This window comes from Saccostrea echinata, unplaced genomic scaffold (genome assembly GCF_033153115.1).
Source record: "Saccostrea echinata isolate AGI-Se365-2 ecotype Australia unplaced genomic scaffold, CSIRO_AGI_Sech_v1 ptg000001l, whole genome shotgun sequence".
Taxonomy (NCBI): domain Eukaryota; kingdom Metazoa; phylum Mollusca; class Bivalvia; order Ostreida; family Ostreidae; genus Saccostrea; species Saccostrea echinata.
Window position 1 is genome coordinate 36,960,001 of NW_026889750.1, and position 14,064 is coordinate 36,974,064.

Sequence of the window (14,064 nt, forward strand, 5' to 3'; positions counted from 1 at the left end):
TACATGCTTTGTAGTGCAATAAAATATGCATATTTATGTCATTCTGAAATTAAATTTGAAAACAAAGAATTTTTTTTAATTTGTTACAAATATTTATAAAAAGAAACAAAAAACTTGTGTAATCTTGATGCAACATTTTTAATAAGGTTCCTGCATTACTCTTAGATTTGTAGGGATTTTCTACCATAATTAAAACATCTTTTTTTTTAAATACTTGATTTTTTTTTTAGATTTAATGTCAGACTGGTTTTAAGCAGTAATTCATACGGACAATGGACAACGGGCATGCTGATTCCAGTATCACCCCCCCTCCCAAGTATAATTAGTTTTAATTATATTATACAATATCAAATTAGTTTATTATACAACATCAAATTAATTTATTATACAATACCAAATAAGTTTTAATTATTTTTCACCAAATTCATTTTAAAAGTTAGGCTAGCCACCTATTTAATCCAACAGGGCTGATTCTTTTTGCCCAGTTCCCAAGAGATATAGATAACACCTGCTTGATCAGAGATGCTCTACTAGTTAGCTCCTCACACTAAACTCATTAATTTCTCTCTAATTTGATGTGCAATTTCCTGTTATCAAATTCTCCTTGACCAGTGCTTGATAATGACACCTCTGGGAGAGGTGGAATTTCTCTTGTAACATTACTGTTATAGATTGCTGTAAAGTACATAATGAAAAAAATAAGTATTTTCTTGATTTAACATTTTTTTATAAGGATACTGCAACACTCTTGCATTTTTTGGGATTGTGTAATCTAATAGTAAAAAGACAGTTTTATTTTTAATTTCACTTAAATTAAATGTCACAGTGACCTTGAAATAGGTCGCGACACACCTTCTACCTAAGATGCATAAATTGGCCAAGTTTGATGATTCTAAGTCCAATAGTTTTCTAGTTATGGGCCGAACAGGATTTTTCCATATTTGGCCATAGCATCTTAATTAAAGGTCAGAGCGAGCTACTTTTAGTGCGCGACACACCTTCTACCCAAGAAGTATCAGCTGACAAAGTTTGATAATCCTAGGCCTAATAGTATTAAAGTTATGAGCCAGACACAAGAAAAGCTAACAGACGGACGGACGGACAGACGGATGGATGGACGGACATGAACGCCATAACATAATACGTCCCGTCTAAAGACAGGCATATAAAAACCTTAAAGATCTACACTTAAAACTGCTATCTCATCAACCAGCTCAGGAGTTATCCTCTCACTAAAGAACACAAAAACCTTAAAGATCTACACTTATAACTGCTATCTCATCAAACAGCTCAGGAGTTATCCTCTCACTAAAGAACACAAAAACCTTAAAGATCTACACTTATAACTGCTATCTCATCAACCAGCTCAGGAGTTATCCTCTCACTAAAGAACACAAAAACCTTAAATATCTACACTTATTACTGCCATCTCATCAAACAGCTCAGGAGTTATCCTCTCACTACAGAACACAAAAACCTTAAAGATCTACACTTATAACTGCCATCTTATCAAACAGCTCAGGAGTTATTCTCTGACTACAGAACAATAAAACTTTTAGAGATCTATCACTTTTTTTCTGGTTCGAAAGCATGAAATGAAACATATCGGAAGAAAATGTCATTTATACCAAGAATGGATAAAACTTTTTAACCCCTAGTGTACATTACACTATCTGGTTTACTTTATTTCTGAAATAATGTTCCCTGTACCTGATGTCAGTCCTAGGCAAAGAGTCATCTATCTTATCATCGTCTTTGTCATCTTGGTCTGCATCATCCTCTTCATCCTCAGCATCCCCTCCAGCAGCAAGACCTCTGACTGGTGCAGGGGGTTTCTCTCCTTTCACCTTAATAACAAGATACACACAATGTAATCCAATCTCACTCTTGAATGAAATTTTTTCAACAATGTTGTCAATCTCTTAAATTTTCACGACTTATTTTGGCGAGATAAGCAAGATAAAATTTTCACAAATTTTCATTATTGTATATATCTTTTTGTAGTAAAATATATGCAAGAATAAAATTTTCGTGAGCAGAAGATCTTGCAGAATTATATGAAAATAAAGTTCACACAAATAAAAAGTGATTTACAATATTAACCTTTTCTATTTCGGCATCTAATTCTTTAAGAAGAGCTGGTTTTTCATTGTCAAACATGATCCTGAAGTTCTGTCCCATGTACATAAAGATGACACCACAAAGTCCAATCCCAGCCGATCTCACCACCTAAACAGAGGTATAGAATTCTTACCGATTTCATACAAACTCTGAGAGAATTCTTCCATACATCTCAGATTACAATTCCCAATGTTTATACACTTTACTTTAAGTTATTGAGCATATTAGCTACAGCATATACAGTGTAAACTGTGCAAAACTTACTGGATTTGTGTGAGCAAATGATTTCTTGATGTTTTCAATCAGCAACTTTACATTTACTCTGAAAATGAAAAAAAAAAAATCCATAAAATCAATGCATACATGTAAATGCATTTGCATTGCTGACCAAAGACAATCAGCCTGCTTCTGTAGTGGCATCTCATTCATCCAGAACATCATCTTGAACAAACTGTTTGGACCATTGAATCACTTGTCATGACTACTCATTCAGATGGTAAATTTCAAAACTAATATTCAAATTTTCGTATAATACAATCTGCCTACTTTAGGCCAAACTCCTTGATGGCAGTGGACAGCCAGTTGAGGGACTCTGACTGGACCTTTGGATTCTTCTGCTCAAATGCCATAGTGATGACCTACATAAAACATAATGTTGGATAAAATGTACATGCACATCATATCAATGGATATTCAAAGATTACACCCTATAAACAGATAAACACTATATCAGCTTGAAAACAAACATCTCAAATGACAGTTTCCTTTACGTTGTGACCTACCTCTTTGCCAACAAACTCCAGAGAACATGCCTCTGAAATACAGCTGAGAGCCTCCTGAACTGCTGATCCATTCTTGACATCCGCGATTTTGTCCACTAGGTCACTGAGAACGTACCCAGCTGAGACTTTGGTAAACACTGTGTTCTTTCCCAGATGTGCAAGCAAGTCCATCTTACATTTCAGCACCTGTAGAACAGTATTAAGATTCTTTTTTTCTAAGTTTATCCAAAGTAGTGTGCATTATTTTCCTGTAAATTAAAATTTTCACTGACCAAAGCAAGATGCAATACATGCATACTGGAAAAGCACTTTCTGTTAAAACAAACTTGATAATAAACAGAGAAAAAGAACACCTTCTGCAAGATTTAACTCAGATTTTGCCTGTTTCTTCTTTTGCAACTGATCAGAAAATATCAACCCCACCCCAGATATTTTATTGTTTTTTCCTTAACATTTTTTTATCTCTCACATATTCAGCAAAAAAATTAATCTATTTCTTTCATTTTAGAATAAAGAAAAATATTTTCCAATGAAAACTTGCAGGTCAAACTGGTGAACAGAAAATTTTACTTTAGGCCTTGCAATTTTACAGATTTATATTACCTGAAAGTTATTATCCTTTAGACCTGGCTTTTTAGCAACTGTCCTTACCACCACCTGTGTCTTCAACTCTTCTTTACTCTTTTCCTTCACAATCTACAAACATCATATAATACATACATGTATACATACAAGGAAAAGACACAAGAGAATAATTACATCAAGAAACATGTATTAGTCAGAATGTAGGTTTTTAAAACCAGAATCCTACATCTGTAACTCTTTGAATTCCTTCCAATCTTTCCTTCCAGTTGGCACTGACAAGCTGTTTAAGAACATCGGCAGTAAATAGTTCCTCTGCTTTCTCATCCACAGCTTCATCCTACAAAGTAATACATATACCTCTTACATGTCCAACTGTTATTTAGCACAGCAGTATTCTCCATTAATGGGAAAAGTCACTGATATCTGGAATAAATCTATAACATGCACTGACTGCTATATGTTTTATGAATATTTCTTTCTACCACTTCTAAATGACTTACAGAGAGAACAGCCTCAGTGATTTCCTGTTTATCTCCTCCTGTTGGCCCTTTCTTTGCCCCTTTCCCTTTAGCTGCTGCTTTCTTTGGGGCTCCTGAAGAGGCCTAATAAAAATAAAAATTAGCAATGCACAATGTATGTTAGCCCTTTATGACAAAAATTAGTAATAATAATATGCTACATGTATATATCCATGTATCAATGTCATTCCTTACCTTACTTTTACCACCAGAGGGCGCTGTGGAAGGACGAGATGATGATCCCTGCAAAAACCAAAAAAATATCTCTGTAATCCCCATCAGAATATTGCTTGCAAATGTCCAATTTTAACTCTCTTAGCAGTATTTTTCAAAAGAACTAGCAGCATTTACTTGTTTCAATGTAACATTCATTTCAGATATGCATTTACATGTATAAAGTCTTAAATTGCTTAAAGATCTCATCAAAGTCTTTACACTGTATATTTAGATACCTTTGCAGCTGACGGTGCAGCTGTGGCCGGTCTCTGAACTGGTTTGGGCTGGTTGTCAGCTGGCTTGCTGGCTGCCTGCCCTGACCTAGGCTCTCCTTTCATATTTAACAACACAGCAGAATCACAACATTCCTTAATCTGGGAAAAAGGTAACAAAAATATTTATTAAATTATAACAATATCCCCCGTGTTGCAGCAGTGTTTGAATTTGGACTACTTAATATGTATATCTACATATGAGTTTTAAAATAACAACCTTCTGCATTTTAATATTATCGACATCCACAAGAAATGGCATCATATGTTTCTCCGACACGACCTTCATTGCTGTTCCTAGAGCTTGGAATGATGCCTCCCTTACTTCTAGTGCAGTATCTGATACAGTCTGAAAACAAATATCATTACCTTACACTTTGCTCCGACTGTTCTATCCTGAACATTTTTTTTTGTAATTATTTTATTACTGTAATTTTCTTAGTATATATCATGAGGGTATTGAAGGAAAATTGCAATTTTTTGTCAATCAGACATCTTAAGAAAATTACATAGCTTTTATGTGTAATTAGCTACAGTCCCTGAAACGTTCTACTTTCCCATTTTTCCGTTCACTCACCATTCATTCACCGTTCGTTCAGCGTGCGTTCACCGTTCATTCACCGTTCGCTCTCCGTTCACAGTTTTGCGTTCTGCGTTCACCGTGCGCTCGCGTTCACAAAGCGTTCACCGTTCGCTCTCCGTTCGTTCACTTTGCGTTCACCTTGCGTTCAGCGTTCACTTATCGTTCAGTCTTCACTGTCATTCGGAACTCCAAAGTGAAAGGATTTATCTTTTTTGTAAGCAAGGATTTACAGGATTTGAAATTTAATAAGTAACATATCGTATTTAAAGGATCATTATTTCATTATCTACAGTGTGTTTTATTATTATTCTAATTTAGCTATTAGGTTATATATTAAATTACTCTGCAAAATAAATACTGTTATAAGTATGTACCTATGTAGAGCGATGCTGAAAAATTAAATTTTAATATGGGCAATAGAAGGATACTTCAAGAATTGCAACATTTTTTATTATGTTAAAGACGACAAATTGTTAATGGAGAGATAATAATCCATGCCAATTATTTTACAAACTGCAGCAAAATTAAAAGACGACAAATCATTAATGGAGAGATAATAATCCATGTCAATTAATTTACAAACTGCAGCAAAATTACGAAAATATTTATTTCTAACACGTTTTTTTTTTCAATTACTAAAGAAATATGAACTAGTTCTGAGAATTATAAATAATACTGCGGATATCCAGTTAATTAAATATCTTTGGAGCTTAATATGGTCAAAAAATATTTATTTAGATGTAATACACAATTTTTTTTTTACTTTTCTACTTTACACAGATAAAGTCTATCGTTAGAGAGAAAAAAGTCCTTTCTTCACAATAACTTTATATGTTTGCCATTCGATATGATTAAGACCACCCTCCCCTTTCCAACTAAGTCGGTTACTTAGTCAATATTTCCAGTATATTTTGATTAATATTATAAAAAAGAAATCAACACGTTTTGTAGCACAAAAAGTTCAGTCTCGAAACAAACATGCATCTAAGAAAGTCATTAAAAAATAGTAGTTCAAAATATACACGTGCCGACGGCAGTATTTTAAACTGGCCAGGGAGTATGTATCAAATTCATTCTACGTGTTTATGCTCAATGTATTTTATTTATTTATTTATTTTTTGGAAAAGTTGGAATCAAATCTAGAGTTAAAACTTCTTGGAAATATACTTCAGTGTGGCACCTCGCCTTTGGTGTGACGAGACTTTCACACCTGCACAGTGTCGAATGATTTTGATTGACAGGACAAGCAGGTGGACTTTGTGTGAACTTGAAGCAGGAAAATAAAAAACCGATTATGACTGTCAAACAAAATGAATTTGTTGATAAAAAAGGTTACTTTCACTGCTTGATATATTTAGATAAAAATTAAGAATTTTTGGTTTATACAGGTACATGTACATGCATTTGTGGAAAGGGGGGGGGGGGGGGGGGCTAAATCGGAATCTCTCTCTCTCTCTCTCTCTCTCTCTCTCTCTCTCTCTCTGTGTGTGTGTAATTTGTCCGTTTAATCAAAACTATGACAGCATATTACTTAAATATCAAGCTCTGAAATTTTAATCTATAACAAATAATATGAATGTTTCTTTCTATCATCTTGTCCGAGTATAATCACGGGGAATTTTCCACAGATACGTGTAGAAGTCATCATAAAAAAATGAAAAGACGTAAATATATTATTGCATTAATTTTTTTTAAATACGAGTGTATTACTGCAATACGTCCACAGACCTTTGCAAAATATATTTTTTCTCTCTTTTTATTTTACACGGAATTGCCTTGACACGGAAATACATGTACGGTTGTTACAACTGTTTTAATTCGATCCTCTTCGAAAATCATTATTTTTAATGGTTTTATGAATCAAATAAGATTAAACATATTTATTTTTTAATAATTTATCTTTTAAACTACAGCGTTCGGTAACAATTTCAATGATTTACAGCGAAAAAAAAAATCGTGTGATTAAACAGCTGAATTTAAACATCGTACACATGTGCAGAAAATATTATAAGAAACTTAATTAATAGTTTTACTTAATGTGCATGTTTCATCTTTCTTAGCACAATTTTTGAATATCTATTTATTTATTTTTGCACCTGACATTAAAATACAATAGAATAGATACAAAGCATGGAAAAGATCAGAGGCATTCCGAATAAATCGTTTATCTTGCGTTCACCGTTCATTCACCGTTCACTTTGCGCTCGCGTTCGCGCTCCGTTCGCATTCTGCGTTCGCTCACCGTTCACCGTTCACCTACCGTTCACCAAGTTGCGTTCAGCGTTCACACATCGTTCACTCACCGTTCGCTCTGCGTTCGTTCAGCGTTCGCTCACTGTTCAAGTGGGAAAGTAGAACGTTTCAGGGACTGTAAATATCTACACTATCTATTTATGATAATTTCACATACATCACTCTGAATTGAAAATGTAAATCAAAATACACAATCTAATTCATTGCATTTGGATAAAATTGCAGGAAAAAAAACATAAACCTGTTTAAATCAACATAAGAATAAGGAATTACCTTCATCAAACTTGTACAGAATAGTTTGAGTAATTTCTTAGGCAGTGTGCTCATTGTACTTTTGGCAAAACACCTTGCCAGGAAGCTGGCTGTTTCTGCTTTGATGGAGGGGTTCTTATTGTCTAGGGCTGCTACAATGTCTTCTTGTACTGCATCCAATGTTATCTATTTTAAAGAATTAAAATAATTCATGCATCAAAAATAACTGTATTAAAAGTTTCCCATGTTTTCAAATCTTCTGTTTCTCTAGTGTCTGTATGCTGCAAATAAGAAGTCTAAGAACCGTATCTTCTTTTTTTTTTTATGTTGGAACATTTTGTAATGATGTGTGTGGAAAATTTGGACTCTGTAATAAAACATACGAATAAATAAATATAAGGATGTAAAGATCTTACACATGGAAAGGCAGCATCAATACAATCTCTGAGGGCTACAACAACCATCTGTTTCTTTTCCTTAAATTTCTCCAGGATGCACTGCACAGTCTGTAAGATTAATATCAGAAAGTCATTAGATTTATTGCCATGACAATTTAAGAAAAACATACATTTTCACCCATGTTTATTTCAACTCCTTTTAACTTTTAACCAAATGAACTTTTGCTTGGGGTAATAAATTAACATATATGACTGGCATTCTGCATGTTCTGAGGAATCTGTAAATAACATAGATATACTTACACTGACTCCATATGGAGTGAACTTTTTACGTAATCCAATAGCAATTCCAGCTAAGCATTTTCCACCAAGTGCTACCAACATTACATTGGTATCTTTGCTGATTACCTACAAAAACACATTTCAATATTGCAAAAATTATCATGAATGTTACTTTCTGAAAGTATAAACAAATATGAATTTTCTACTCATTTTTACTTCATTAGGCAAAAAAAAATTATCCAAGTTTCTCAGATCTTTTTTGTACTGTTTTATCTCATGTCTATTTTTTTCGTATCAAGAGTCGTCGTTCATTTTCTTTTCACACGTTGATACCAGCTGAGTCCTCTTACATATTTTGATACTCAACAATTTTTCTATTATCTTTATATCAAAACTTTTCAATGAAAAGTTCAGTAATAACAAATATATATTGTGTATCTTACAGAAATTTGGCTCCTAGACCCTCCAACTGGAAATTGGTTACCTTTACATTTGTGGCTCAGTTTTAATTTCAGTCAAATTATTAAATTACACATATTTCAATGTTCAAATTAAACATGAAACAAAATATTGCAACAATGTTAATGCTTTACTCCAGAATTCTATGGAAATACCAATAAATAAGTAAAATTCAAAACTAGGAAGAGAACATTTTGAAAGCTATTTTACCTTCTGTAGTGCCCTTACAAGCTGCCCATAGTCCCCTCCCTCTAGTTTGGGATTGCTAGCCAGCTTCTCAAGAGCCTCCAAGGCTTCTTTTCTCTCCTGCCATTTTTTAGCTTCCTAAAGAACAAAAATAGTTTTTGCAAGTTTGTAATTCTAACTCCGCTCATATTAAACAATGCTAGAATACAAGCTGTAAATTTTGGGATTATAAAATCTGACAATAAAGCCAATATCTAATTATAATTGGTAAAAATTCAAGATACTTGCTTCATACAGTATACATGTATAAAATTGTAAACTAAATAAAAAATAAATAATAAAAAGAAGTTCATAAATATACTCTTTTGCAATTTTTTTTTTTTTTTTTTGCTCAAATAAAAAAAGAACCTTACAATTTTATCATAAAAATCTTTGGGAAGCATGGCAAGAATATCCACTGCTGACAGGAGTTCATAGGCATCCACTTCATCTTCAGCCTCATCTACAAAAAAAAATCAATATATTAATTATACAAAGCAGAAAAAATACACACAAAGCAGACATGTATTTTCACACTTGGAAACCTATGACTGTTGAATTTTCATACCTTCTCCCTCATCACCCCCTCCTCCAGCTATTGCCTGTTCCTCCATCTTGGCCTTCAAATCTTGTTGTGAGCGAAGAAATCTCTGCTGCTGAGGTTTCTCATTTCCAATTTTCTCAAACTCTGCCTCTAGTTCAGCTACCTATGAAACAATCATGTTACATTCTTTGAGAAGAATAAAAACTCTGGCATCAGTTCAGATAACATTACATGACAATTGTGAAATGTTGAACTACATGTACATGTATATGGATCACATTTTCCAATTGAATTTTCTTTGTCTCTGTCTCTCCATTACTTCAGCATTCATCTTTGCAATAGCTTTTTAAAGTGTCTTTAAGCTCATTCTTGAACATGTAAGAAACATGAATGTTATTCTATGCATAGTTATGGAAAAATGTTTTGTCTGTTCCTAGGGAAAGTAAAAATGTTGAGTCCACTAGCCCTAGATCTAGTTTTCATTAAGACTGATTTAAAGCAATATGAGCTGCATTTTTAAATTTTTATTTTGCTGTTAAAATGTGGTGTTATTGTAAATCTGTATGTAATTTAAATCTTTATGATCAATTAGACTAAAAAAAAAGGTATTAAATTTTTTCAGAAGAAAGGTTTCTGTACAATGGAATGCATAGTAATATATAAGAAATCAATATTGTACAGGACAACAATAATGTATTTTTGCTTCAATCAAAGCGTCTAAATGGTTCTTCAATCACAAATATGAAGAATATAAGTTTATAAATGTTCTTTTTTTCTGTCATTGAAATTGTTAATTACAATTTTGCCACAAAAGTTTCCGACATCAAAATTGCAGTTCATATTGCTTTCAGCATAAATGTTATTCACAGAGCATGTAAAAGGGGTGCCTCATAAATCCAGATGGCCTTGTCCCAAATAAATCATCCATATACAAGCAAACTTAGATTACAAAATCCCTTTCTTGAGGTCTTTAAGAACAAAGTGTAATATGAATGAAACTTGCAACATCCCCCCCCCCCCCCCAAATAAAAAAAATTATGTTCGGAAGGTCTAGCATGTTGATTAACATGACAGACTGTATAGTGATTATAAACCGAGGCCATTGGGCCACAATACTCATCCAAGTAACATTAGTCCTGCTGTTCTCAAGATTTTAAAGGATTTTTTCCTTTATACTCCAATGCAAAATTGTGACCCCTGGCCAATATTATGGCCCCATCTTAACATTAAGGGGTCTCTGAATCCACACAAAATGGTTCAATATCAATATGACTAAAATGACCTTGCAGTTATGGAGAAGAAAATTCTCCTGTATACATTATGTAAAATTTGATCCCAATTTAAACCAAGTCTTACCCAGGATCTGTAATTAAAAAAATTGATTAGACACAACTTGGAAATATTCAAAAATTAATAGTTCAGAGTTCTATTATGATTTTTGAGAGGATTTTTGAAATTTTTTCTTATATTGTCCAATATTAAAACTTTGAACTCCTATTGTGGCCCAAACCTACCCTGGGGACCATGATTTGAACAATTCAGAAGCTATATTATATTTGAAATTTTCAAAATCAGTTTCATATTTTCTAGTGGAGTTGTTCTAAACATTTGTTCCAATATACTCTATACAGGAAATTTTCGCCCCCGTTTCATTTTCGCCTTAAGACACAAGTGGGCGAATTTATGATCATGATGATGGGACGAATTCAAAGAAATTATAAAAAAGTATAAGTTCTTAAACAATACTGTGACTGGGCGAAATTAAAATGGGGCAAAATTGTTTGCAAGTCTGAAAGGGTGAAAATAACCCTGTAGACAGTATTCCAATGTAAATCTTTGATCCCCTATTGTCACGCCACCCTTTCCCTCTTTCATCTTTTCTGGTCCAGTGGTTCTTCAGATTTTTAAGGTTTTCCCATTACATGTACATTCCAATGTATCCAAACATACAACTTTGATTCCCAATTGTGGTCCACCCTACCCATAAGTCAGGGAGTTTTTCTGTAAGTCATAACATTTCTGGCCCAGTGGTTTTTGAGAAGAATATTAATGACCTATTAAACCAGATTTTTACTTTTTGTGGATTGTTATTTATTGAGGTAAGCTCAGGTTAGCTAAAAACAGGGACATGTATTAGGGGAGACCACTCTTTACCTGTATTGGATTAAAGTTGGTCATTTGTGGTTTGATGGCTTGTTTAATCCATCTGTACATTTCTATAATTAGAAGTTTAGCTTCCTCCCTAACATTCTTGTCTCGATCTTCCAAGAGTTTAGGTAACTTCGGTACAAGGGGTTTAATGGGCATGATCTTATTTCCAAAATCCCTGCAAAATGAAGTACGTAAGTGAGATATTTTATTCACTATTATAAAATATTTCAAAAGATTTTACACACTGATTGTGCCTTTTTTAATTCGATTATAATACAGGTATAACTTTCTGTGCTTTTTTTTAAAGACATATTATGTGTAAAATTCCAACCTGAGAGCCATACGCAGTGCCTGAATGGTGACAATCACAATTTTTGGCTGCTTGTTGCCTAATCCCTCTATCAAGCATTCCTGTTAAGACAACAAAATATGGCTAATTAAAATTCTGTGTGTTTCCAAGTTACACAGAGAAAATCTAAGGGATATGTAATTGTAAAATAATTTTTATCTTTCCCTTTGTCTGATTTTCTTCAAAAAAGTTACAGAATATATTGTATACTGACAAAGTCAAGATACAGGGCATCGTACAAGGTCTAGTATTCAATGTAATTTCTTTACAGCGTAAAATGAATTTAGTGATATTCATAAAAAGATTCCTATAAAATAATAGAAGTTTAAACAGACATAAAAAATGAACTTCAGTTTCCAGGAATTGCTTTATGAGCATTTCATTCTGTTGTGTTACATTTCTAAATCACAAATAACATTTTATTTGTCACACTTACCTGAACTATATCTTGTTTTTCCATTTCTATGTACAACATGACAATTTCTATTCCCTTTTCCTTAGTTTTCTGCTTGCTGGCATTAAAACACTTAGTGATCACTCCCTGAATAATATCTTGGCAGACCCTGTATACAGATTTCACACTTAATATCTCCAAATCATTTTGGTGAATGATTGTTCCCCATCTTATCTAAGTGTACTTTAAATAAGATTAAAAATTGGGCCAGGGATACTCACAGTCTCCCAGTAATATTTTTCCTGTTTTTTTTTTTAAATTTTTCAAACCCCACTTTTAAAAATGAAAAGAATTTAATTATACTGATGAGACAGAAGACCAAAATAAGCACACATATAGATTTTGTATTCTGTAATTCACTTATCTAAACATTGTAACTCAGCTAAGTTAATATCTACCTTCCTGCTACATTAGCATTCTCCATAAATGCTATGACAGCATCCAGTGCTTTCTCTTGAGCAACAGCATTGGTATCTGTTACAAATTTCTTCATTAACCCAGCATATTTGTTAAACTCGGGGGACTTTTCATTGGTGATAGAACCAAATAGCTTACAAGCTTCCTCATACCCTGCAAGACGAGCTTTCCATACCTGCAATTAAATCAGCTACATTAATTCACAGTTTACTGCAGAGCAGATTAAAGTACAGATTCTTCAAGAAAATTCACACTGACATAATCAACAATGCTGTACACAAGATATACAAGCAAGTAATCTTCAGGGTCCTAAAATTTGGCTCAAATGTTAATAGAAGAAGCAAACAATGTCATGTAAATTATGATTCTATTTAACAGGCTGAAACCAATTGCCCAATTGGGATATATACAGACAATATGATACGTTTACGAGATACCTTGTGCTGGACTTTTTCATCAGTGGGCAATTTCATCCATTCACTGTCATCCCCCATTTTTGATTATAATTGAAGAATACACCTGTTAAAGAACGGAATTTATTTGTTGTTATAATTGTAACAGGTAAGATGAGTATAATAGATAGGTGCTTATTCAACTGCAGATTCTTTATCGAGAAAATTCGAACTGAAATAATCTACCAAATGTTGTACACAAGATGAACAAAGTTGAACATAATACAATCATATGGTCTTTTATCTAAATGTGCATTTATCTCATTTTCAAACAACATTTGGTGATATAACAATACATGACTCAATAAGACATGATAATCATAACAGACACTGACATGTTTTTGAATTTTATTTGCCGCTTTATCATCATGATCATACACGAAATGAATGAATGGTACTAATGCAAGTGCAACGTTTAGTGGCAATCTAGTGTAAAAATATGCAAAAAAATGTATTAAATCTTACCTCCAACTATTTAGCATCTAATCAAGTTTTGTAAACTTTTTTACAATTAATACACAGCTCGAGTTTTAAAATCTACATTTTCCACCATTGGATTGGACGAAAATGACATATGTGCAGCGCCCCCAGGCGGGCTAAACGATACATCGTGTAGAGTTATCTGCTCCTCATTTTACATTTATGGTGCGAAACAAATTTTCCAGCAGAGTTTTGACACTGTTTACGGAGATAATCGAAAATAAAGCAAGCATACCATATATGGTTATGTAGATACTTTATCGCAGAAGAG

At 33.2% G+C, this 14,064-nt stretch overlaps 1 protein-coding gene across 1 annotated transcript in view; it reads right to left on the reverse strand.

The window, feature by feature from the left end:
- LOC133190810 (cytoskeleton-associated protein 5-like) overlaps nucleotides 1-13,840 on the reverse strand; it is a 33,188-nt gene extending 19,348 nt beyond the window's left edge. Inside the window, exons 1-23 of the mRNA XM_061326500.1 lie at nucleotides 13,779-13,840; nucleotides 13,299-13,380; nucleotides 12,843-13,036; nucleotides 12,427-12,553; nucleotides 11,973-12,052; nucleotides 11,645-11,816; nucleotides 9,515-9,653; nucleotides 9,321-9,409; nucleotides 8,932-9,045; nucleotides 8,284-8,388; nucleotides 7,999-8,088; nucleotides 7,604-7,768; nucleotides 4,715-4,843; nucleotides 4,459-4,596; nucleotides 4,202-4,249; nucleotides 3,989-4,090; nucleotides 3,715-3,825; nucleotides 3,507-3,599; nucleotides 2,904-3,089; nucleotides 2,668-2,759; nucleotides 2,386-2,443; nucleotides 2,104-2,229; nucleotides 1,711-1,847 (exon numbers count right to left, since the gene is read on the reverse strand). Of these exons, the coding sequence (XP_061182484.1) occupies nucleotides 1,711-1,847; nucleotides 2,104-2,229; nucleotides 2,386-2,443; nucleotides 2,668-2,759; nucleotides 2,904-3,089; nucleotides 3,507-3,599; nucleotides 3,715-3,825; nucleotides 3,989-4,090; nucleotides 4,202-4,249; nucleotides 4,459-4,596; nucleotides 4,715-4,843; nucleotides 7,604-7,768; nucleotides 7,999-8,088; nucleotides 8,284-8,388; nucleotides 8,932-9,045; nucleotides 9,321-9,409; nucleotides 9,515-9,653; nucleotides 11,645-11,816; nucleotides 11,973-12,052; nucleotides 12,427-12,553; nucleotides 12,843-13,036; nucleotides 13,299-13,355 (2,552 nt within the window). The 5' untranslated portion in view covers nucleotides 13,356-13,380; nucleotides 13,779-13,840. The remainder of the gene's footprint in view (nucleotides 1-1,710; nucleotides 1,848-2,103; nucleotides 2,230-2,385; nucleotides 2,444-2,667; nucleotides 2,760-2,903; nucleotides 3,090-3,506; nucleotides 3,600-3,714; nucleotides 3,826-3,988; nucleotides 4,091-4,201; nucleotides 4,250-4,458; nucleotides 4,597-4,714; nucleotides 4,844-7,603; nucleotides 7,769-7,998; nucleotides 8,089-8,283; nucleotides 8,389-8,931; nucleotides 9,046-9,320; nucleotides 9,410-9,514; nucleotides 9,654-11,644; nucleotides 11,817-11,972; nucleotides 12,053-12,426; nucleotides 12,554-12,842; nucleotides 13,037-13,298; nucleotides 13,381-13,778) is intronic.
- Between the last annotated feature and the right edge of the window lie 224 nt (nucleotides 13,841-14,064).